The sequence below is a fragment of the Pteropus alecto genome, unplaced genomic scaffold (assembly GCF_000325575.1).
Source record: "Pteropus alecto unplaced genomic scaffold, ASM32557v1 scaffold605, whole genome shotgun sequence".
Taxonomy (NCBI): domain Eukaryota; kingdom Metazoa; phylum Chordata; class Mammalia; order Chiroptera; family Pteropodidae; genus Pteropus; species Pteropus alecto.
In genome coordinates this window covers 371,328-380,873 of record NW_006437456.1, presented here as the reverse complement: position 1 = coordinate 380,873, position 9,546 = coordinate 371,328, and the positions used below count along the sequence as shown (strand labels likewise).

Genomic DNA, 9,546 nt, shown 5'->3' with positions numbered 1-9,546 from the left:
CCCATTCCCTACTCCCCTCCCATCCCCCCGCCATCCTCCCCGCCCCTGCCCCTGGCAACCATCAATTTATTCTCTATATCTGAGTCTCTTTCTGTTTCTGTTTTGTTTGTTCATTTGTTTTGTTTTGTTTTTTAAATTCCAGATATAAGTGAAATCATAAGGTATTTGTCTTTCTCTGACTTAGTTCACTTAGCATAATACCCTTTAGGTGCATCCATGTTGTTGAAAATGGCAAGATTTCATTCTTTTTTATTATTGAATAATATACCAACCACATCTTTATCCATTCATCTATTGATGGACAACTAGGTTGCTTCCATTATAATGTTTTACTCCTAAACTAAACTGACTTAAATGGGAAAGGTTTTATTGATCCAAATAATTTGTCTTAGACATTACCATTGTATTTTAGAAAATCTAGTGAAATGTACTCAAATTTTTTTGTCAAAAAGTAATAGAAGTACATTTTAGAAAATATGGAAAATAAAATTACAGAAATGCATTTCAAAATTGTACCACCTGGAGATAATCTGTTAACTTTTTGGTGTATATACTTTGAAACTCTTATGTATATGTGCATGCATGCATGTGTGTGCATACGTGTGTATGTACATACACAGATACATACATACATATTTATTCAACAAATATTTAAGCACCAGCGCTGTTTTAAGGTGGCTATTTGCCACTGAACAGAAATACAAAAATCTCTGCCCTTGCGATGCTTATATTAAGATTGGGGGAAGGATGGGGAGGAAAGGGTGATGACAATAAACCAAGCGTATGACATGTCAGAGGATGGTAAGTGCTGTGAAAAAAATAAAATGGGGAAAGGAATAAAGGAGTATGGAGGACTGTTACATATATGCACATCTGCTTTGAGAATGTTTTCTGTATATACATATGTTCACTTGTGTCTTTTTCTTTTAAAAAAGGTTAGACAAATATCCTGAACATACAGTTTTCAGATTTTTTTTACTTAACAAATTGATGGTTTTATTCACGTAATTAAATATTATTCTGAACTATTTAAAGATTACACATATTCCATTTTATAGACTATGGTCCACTTTCTATACAACAACCAAGGCGATCTTTTAAAACCCTTCAGCCAGTATTGCTTTTAGTAAAAGGACAAACCTTTAACATGACCCATGACCCTGCAGGATTTGATGCTAACCTCCTGAGCAGGTGAATTTGTCATTCTCCCCCGTCACTTAACATGCTCCGGCCACGCAGACCTCTGCTTGGTCTCCTTCCTGTCTTGGAGTCCTCAGGCATACATGAGGAGAGAGTAAGTAGGATTATATAAGGTTATAGTTATATCCCAGTTGTTGAGAAAGGATTTTAAGACTTAGAGAAGAACTTAACCAATTTGTTATATATTATACACATTTTGGGTCCTATTCTTCTTTAACTTTTTATTACAAAAATTTTCAAACTTACAGAAAAGCTGAAGAATTGATACAATGAACAACCATATACTCTCAACCTAGGTTCAATAACTAATGTTTTGCAGTATTTTTTATTCTATAATAAAATAATTTTTGATTGAACCATTTAAGTGTGTTATACACATCTTGACACTTCACCCCTAACCTCCATGTATTCAAGGGAAATCATTTTCTTGGCTGTTAAAGATACGAGAAAATTGTGTTTATTTTATAGAACAAAAAACTGCAAATAAGATTTTTTTAAAGCAGTAAACATTCACTATAATATTGATAAATATTTTATTTTACAGTTGTGGAAAATGGATATAAACATAAGGAAAAAATCTTTCTACAGAAAACTGTTTGTACTAGAAAGGCTATTAACGGTAACTAAGCATATGGAAAACTCTTCAGCCTCTTACATTGAAAGGCATACATTTGCTACCATGTTTTGGGTACTTAGTATGTCTTAGGCATTTTATCTTAACACAGTCCTATATGTTAGGTATCCTATTATCATACAGGTAATAAAACTTGCTGGGGTAAAATTCTTGTACCAGGTCTCAAAGTTGTAGCACTGGTAATCTGTGGAGCCAACATTCAGATCCAGAGCACTCTTGATTGCAAAGTCCCACCATACTATATTGCCTATAAAAATCAACCTTTGGGATCCCATTTCACACCTAAAAAATAAATTTCATTATGGTTCATCTAGGAAAATAAGCTTTCCAGGAAAATTCTGAAAAAGAATTATATGGGGCGAAGTGCCTTCTTACCAGATAATAAAATATACAAGACTACACTATTTAAAACACATTAAATACTGGCACAGAAGACGTTAGGGTAGAGAGGAGAAAAGAGCTTGGAAATACTCCTAAAGTGCAAGGGGAATTTGTTCTTTGGTAAAGGGACATTTTTAATCATTAAGGAAAAGAGATGTTTTATGTATGACATTAGGTGGTTTGATATCTCTTCCCTATACAAAAAAGATAAATTGTCTCATGTGTTCACCTACACAAAGAAACAATGATAGATTAAGCTCTCTAAATTAGGAACAAAATGTAAATTAAAACTAATATGCCTCACTTCCCCACTCCTTGAGTTGGATGTATATGGGGGATGGGGAAGCGCGGGTGGGAGTAGATCAAAGAAAAATTTCTCTTGGTTTTTGAGGATATCAGACTAGAAAAGTACATGGAAGCATCCTTTGTCAGTGAGCATCGGAGGCCGGTAGACATGACAACAGACTACACCCAAGTGTGAGAGGATACAGTTTCCCATGGTCATCCCTCCCATCCCTGGCTCCCAGCAGCGCTAGGCAGTCTGAATCAAAGATCAAATTACATTATAAAAAAGAAAGTATTTGTTTATACACCCTAGTTTGTAACTGTACAATTTATACCTGTTATTAAGCATGACAAAACCGTAAAGGAAAAGATTAGTAAATACGACTTTCTTGCATGGAAAAAATACTCTAAACAAAGTTTAATCAGAAGTCAAACTTCAGGAAATTATCTTTCTTAAATCTTTAACCAACCCTGTAAAGCAGATTCGATTCTATTTTCCTCTTACTGGAGGAAACAGATTTTGAAGACTTCAGCAGATTTAGAAGCCTTGCCCAGAGTCACAAACTTTCTCTACTACTTTTAAAAAGGGTCTCAAAATTCATTTGAAAAGGTTATTATTCAAAACAAAAGACAGAGTTTGAATCTGTCAGTTTCATCAACTGAAAATGGAGATGATCTCTACCCTTCTTTTAAAAGATCATTTGTGTGAAAGTACTAAATAGATTAGAATCAGTAATATTTTTTATCTGTAGCTTGCTTCATACAATAAATTCAGATGTTTAAAACTTTTTTTTAAATCTCATCTATAAAGTGAAAACTTTAAGTAACAGTTTTGTCAGCTTTTTAGAATCTTTAATATAATTTAACTTTCAATTTCAGTGCAGTACCGTTCCTTAAATTGAGGAAATATATCTAAAAAATCTCATTTCTATTTAAAATATTTTTACCACTAACTGTATTGTTAGCAGCATCCTTTCAAGACTACTAAAATAAATGAACAAAAACCTCTTCATAAGGCTATACATTCTGTTTGTTCTTTTTTTAATACATAAACTTACTTATTTTTCCCTCTGTTTAGGAACACCATCTTCAGCGGGCTATTTCAGCACAGCAGGTGTATGGCGAGAAGAGGGATAATATGGTTATACCAGTCCCAGAGGCAGAAAGTAATATTGCTTACTATGAGTCTATATATCCTGGGGAATTTAAGATGCCAAAGCAGCTCATTCACATACAGCGTAAGTACCTACTCTTTTAATAATTATATTTTCTATGTTATATAACTTGACAGATTTTTATCTATTCAAAGCTATTTTCAGTACCCGTTTCAATGAAATGAGATTTATTAGAGCTCATTTTCAACTATTCAAATTGCACTTGAGGTTTCTGCCTGACCAAAAAAAAAAAAAAGTATTTTTCATCTTAGATTTTTAGTTTCATCTTAACATGGAATCTTATGCTTCTTTAGACAAATAGGATAAAGACTGTGCCTCAGATATAGAAATAGTTTTCTTACTGTTCAGAAATAATAATAATAGCCTTAAAGAACTTCTTAATGTTAGTCAGGAGTCAGCAAATTTTCTATAGAGTCAGATAGTAAATATTTTAAACTTTGTGGATCATTTGTATCATTTATCACAACTGTTTGATTCTGCTATTATAAGGCAAAATTAACAGTAAACAATACATAAACAAAAGGACATGACCGTGTTCCCATAAAACTTGGAGAAAAACAAATGGCAACCCAGTATTGGCCCCTGGGCCATGTTTCCCAACCCCCAATAGCTGTTTCTACTAATTTTTTTAAATTAGTGTTCTAATTGGTAAATTGTTTCACTCAATAATGATAGATTCTTCATTAGAAATGATCTTTTGATAGCAATCATATTTGTTGATGAACAGCTAAGAGCTTGTAGATTTAAGTTGTCAACTCAAGTGGTTGACAACTTAAAAACATAGTTGAAAAGTTACTAAGGACAAATTGCTACGGCTTTCATTTTGTTATTTTGTTGACTTTTATGATCAAAAGGTTTTTCTAGGGGCCTTTCTAAACTTTTTTCAGGACAATATAAATCTATTTTGTTTTTTTTGTTCCTTCTAAGGACATAGAGAAACTAGTTTAACTAGTTTCTAACTCATTAACTACTTTTCTAACTCATTTAACCTTTCCTCCATATGTTCCAGTTTTTGTCCTGGATTTTAAATATTTATTTTACTGTTTCTTAAATATGAAAACTAAAAGTAAACATAGTGGCCATATTGGTTTTTATCAGTACTATGTTAGTATTGGATATTTTTTACTCGTGATAGTTTTCATCTTTAATTTGCACCTAGCCATACTGATTTCCTTTAGGAAAAAAATCCAATTTACTATAGGTTACTTTTAAGTGGTGTGTATTTTCTTGCCCACTCCTATGTTTAATTACATATAAGACACAGATACAGATTCTAAACAGATTTGATCAATATTAGCACCTAAAAGTAAGTTCTCTGGAAAATAATGTCAAAGTGAAAGTTCTAGATCTAATCTTCCTATATATAGTAACTAGAGCCACATTATATTCCACAGCCACAGACTATATTATCTTACAAATGCATGCTTTTAGGTTAAAGCAAGAGTGAATAAGAAAAAATTACATTAGTCAATTTGTATTATCATTACTATCAGAAAAAAATTTGCATGTTTACAAATAGACTGCTTATTGATAACCCAAATCCATAAAACACGTTATACTGGTAACTAGTGGAATAAATTGTGGTCAGAAAAGTCAAAAGTTACTATATTTAAAAAGGAATTGACTTAGCTGACATTGTAATCAAATAATAGTAATAAAATGGCAGCATAATTGTAGCTTATTTGGAAAGAAAAATTTTAATCAATACAAATTTGAAGTATGTTGTCTTTGGAAAGCAGAGCCAGCTAAATTAGTGTTAGCATTCACTGAATTTCTTTTACCGTTTTGTTTTGAATAATTATACATTCACAGGATATGTGTAGTCTTATATAACCACTACCATACTCCAGGTACTGAATTTACCATCACCACAAGATTCTATCTTGTTACTCCTTTATAGCCAAATCTATCCCTAGCCCTGCAACCACTAATCTGATCTCCATCTCTATAGTTATTTTAGTTCATGAATGTAACCTAAATGGAGTCACGTACTTTGTATCTTTTTGAGATTGGCTGTTTTTTTCACTTAGCATATTATTCTTGAGGTTCATCCAAGTTGTTTCATGTATCAGGAGTTATTCCCTCTTATGCTGAGACGTATTCCATAATATATATGTACCACAGTTTGTTTAACCGCTCACCCACTGGAAGACATTTGGATGGTTTCTAGTTTTTGACTATTACAAATAAAGCTGCTATGAACATACATGAACAAGTTTTTGTGTGAATATGTCTTTATTTCTCTGAGATAAATACCTATGAGTGTAGTTGCTAGGTCACCCATTTTTAGTTTGACAAGAATTTACACAATACATTCCAAAGTACTGTACCATTTTACATGATCACCAGCAATGTATATGTGATCCAGTTTTTCCAGTATCATTGCCAGCATTTGAGGTTATCACTATTTTTATTTTAGCTATTCTAATAAGTATGCAGTGATATCTCATTGTACTTTTAAGTTGTATTTCTCTAAATGGCTAATATGTTAAACACCTTTTTGCATTCATTTGCCACATATATATATTTTCTTTAATGAAATGATTGTGTGTGTCTTTTGCCCATTTTCTAATTGGTTTGTTTGTATAATGTTGTGTTTTGAGGATTTTGTTTTGTTTATGCATTCTAGACAGAAAGTCTTTGTCATGTATGTGATTTGAAATATCTTCTCCCCGTATGTAATTTGTTTTCTCATCCTCCTAATAGAGTCTTTCACAGAGTAAGTTTTTAGTTTTGATGATATCCAGTTTATCAGTTTTCCTCTTATGAATCATGATTTTGATATTGACTCTTTTTTGCCTTGTCCTGGGTCCTAAAGATTTTCTCCTATGTTCCGTTCTAGAAGTTTTACATTTTACATTTAAGCATATGATCAATTTCGAATGTAAGGTTTAGTTCAAGATATTTTTTTGTGTGTTTTGGTTTGGTCTAGTTCAGTTTGGTTCGGTTTTTTGCCTCTGGATATCCTATTGCTCCAGTATTATTTATTGAAAAAAACTATCCGTCTTCCATTGAGTTGCTTATACTTTTTGACCAAAAATTAATTAGACATATTAATGTGAATCTGTTTCTGGGTTCGGTATTCTTCTCCATTGATCTGTGTTTATCCCAAGACAGTATTTCTGTCTTGATTACTGCAGCTATATAATAATCCTTAACATCAGGGAGAGTGCTTCCTTATTTTTGTTTTTCTAAATTGTTTTGGGTATTCTAGAGCCTTTGTTTATAAATATTACGATAAACTCATCTCTATCTACAAAGAAACTTGCTGAGATTTTAATAGGAATTATATTAAACCTTTGATCCTTTTAGGAAGAACGGACCTTTACTGCACTGAGGCTGCCAGACCATGACCGTTTAGACTCCCACCATTTAGATCTCCTTCAGTTTCTTTCATTGACACTTCGTGATTTTTCCCAATACAAATACTGTACATGTTTTTTTAGATTTATACCTGAGTGTTTTATTTTCTTTAGAGCAATTAAAAATGGTACTGCACTTGTTCATTTCAGTATATAGAAATGCAGTTGAATTGTGTCCTGTCTTATGTCTTATGTCTTATGTCTTATGTCCTGTGGCTTTGACTAAAATTACTTACTAGTTCTAGGAGATGCTTGCAGATTCTTTGGGATTTTCTACTTGGAAAATCGTGCATAGTCTGCAAATAGAAACAGTTATGATTTTTTCTTTTTTAAATCTATATGTCTTTAATTCTTTCTTTTCTTATTATAATGGCTAGAACTTCAGTACTATATTATATATAATAAGAGTAATGAAAGCAGACATCCTTGCCGTGTTCCTGATCTTAGACAGAAAGAATTCAGTCTTTTACCATTAAGTATTACATTACCTGTAGGATTTTTTTGTAGTTGCTTTTTATGAGATTGAGGAGGTTTCCCTCTGTTCCTAGTGTACTGAAAGTTTTTATCATGAAAAGATTTTGTCACATGCTTTTTCTTCATCAACTGATAGCTTTATGTGATTTTTCTTCTTTAGCCTGTCGGCATGATAGGTTACATTGGTTGATTTTCAAATATTGAACCAGCCTTGTAGGAATAAATCCTACTAGGCTATGGTATATTATTTTCTCATACATCATAGGGTGGGATTTGGTGGAATTTTATTGAGGAGTTTTGCATCTTAAGTTCATGAGAGATGTTGGTTGGTAGTCTTCTTTTTTTTTTACTCTTTCTTTTCCGGTTTTTGTGTCAGAGTAATACTGACCTCATTAAACAGGTTGGGAAGTGTTCCCTCTTATTCTGTTTTCTGGAAGAGAATGTATAAATTGATGTTAATTCTTTAAAAATTGGTATTGGCTTTTAATATACTATAATAAATACCCAAAAAAAAAGCTAATTATAGTGTAAATTTCTCCAAAGTTAACATTGAATCATGGCTACTAGGCGGTCTAGTAAATTACTTGTGGAAGGGTACATTACCTCGAATTATATGTATGGACTGGTTCATTTCAGTTCCCCTCATTTCTGTTTTGTAAACCTCTTAAATGAAAAGTTACAAAAACTGTTCCTTGGAGTTTTTAAGATGATAATTAGTGTGCCCTAAAAAAGCAGTGACCAAACATGTTAGAATGAACTGCACATTACTCCCATCCCTACCCTCAGAATCACAATGCATATTACTGTGTTTATAGGCTTGGGGCATCCTGCAGTTAAGAAAAAAAGTTTATTTTAAACACCATTTTCCAAATGTATTCATTAGATGTTATCTGTTAACATTTCATTGACATTAGTTGGGAACATCTCAATTCTATTCTTATCTTCAACTGGCTTAGGAAAGAGATCTTAATTTTTATTCTAGTCAGATCTCTGAAGGAAGAAACCCCTGTTAAAACCATCATCCCCTTCTTTAGCTACAGATGGTAGGTACCTTCTAAGCTACTTCACTGAGCGCTGCTCAACATTTCCTGATACAAAAGGTCTTAATGTTGTTTCCGTTTTGATTAGTGATCTGGAAAGCTTCTAGATTATACAGCTAGGACTTCTCTTTTCCTATTTATACTGGAAGAAAGGACAAAACAGTCTGACCAGAATAGACAGGAACAATTTTCTCTCCCCCTTCCCTGTGCACTTGACTTTCATTTCAAAGTTAGAAATGTGGTAATGATGATAACAACAGCAGCAACAATAATAAAGTCCTGGTAAGAGGAGTGTTTAAAAAAAAAATTAATGTCTTAAAAGATAAAAGATATGGAAATGTTCCAGTTTAAATTAGCTAAAGAAATAACAATGAAAGTAATACCTGATCCTAGACTGGTCCTATGCTGGAGGGGGGAAATGTTATGAATTAGCTGACAAATTGGAATATAAGGCAGGAGATTAAATTGTACTAGTGTAAATTTACGAAGTTAATGACTGTACTATTATTATCCAGAAGAACCTATATTTAGGAAATACACGCTGAAGTATTTAGCAGTAAAGAGCTATATGAATGTAATTTACCCTCCGATGGCTCAAAAAATGTGTGTGTGTGTGTGTGTGTGTGTGTGTGTGTGTGTGTGTGTGTAGAAACAGAGAGTATATACATGCGAATGATAAAACATTAAAATTTTAACAGTGAGCGAATCTAGGTAAAGGATATGTAGGTGTTCCTTGTGTTGTTTTTATTTTCCAACTTTTGTAAGTTTGAACTTCAAATAAAAAATATTTTTAAAAAATAGATCCTTACAATGGGAAAATATATTTGCAAGCAATGCCTCTGATAAGGGCCTAATATCCAAAATATACAAAGAACTCATACGACTCTTAACAACAGAAAAACAAATGATCCAATCAAAAAATGAGCAGAGGACCTGAACAGACACTTCTCCCTAGAGGACATACAAATGGCCAACAAATATATGAAAAGATGCTC

At 32.6% G+C, this 9,546-nt stretch overlaps 1 protein-coding gene across 4 annotated transcripts in view; it reads left to right on the top strand.

Moving 5' to 3' along the window:
• Positions 1 to 9,546, top strand: part of EPC1 (enhancer of polycomb homolog 1) — a 90,693-nt gene that overhangs the window by 59,972 nt on the left and 21,175 nt on the right. For all 4 annotated transcript variants that reach the window (XM_025048640.1, XM_025048639.1, XM_006914471.3 and 1 more), the window contains exon 2: positions 3,579 to 3,738. In XM_025048640.1, coding sequence (XP_024904408.1) covers positions 3,579 to 3,738 — 160 coding nt within the window. The remainder of the gene's footprint in view (positions 1 to 3,578; positions 3,739 to 9,546) is intronic.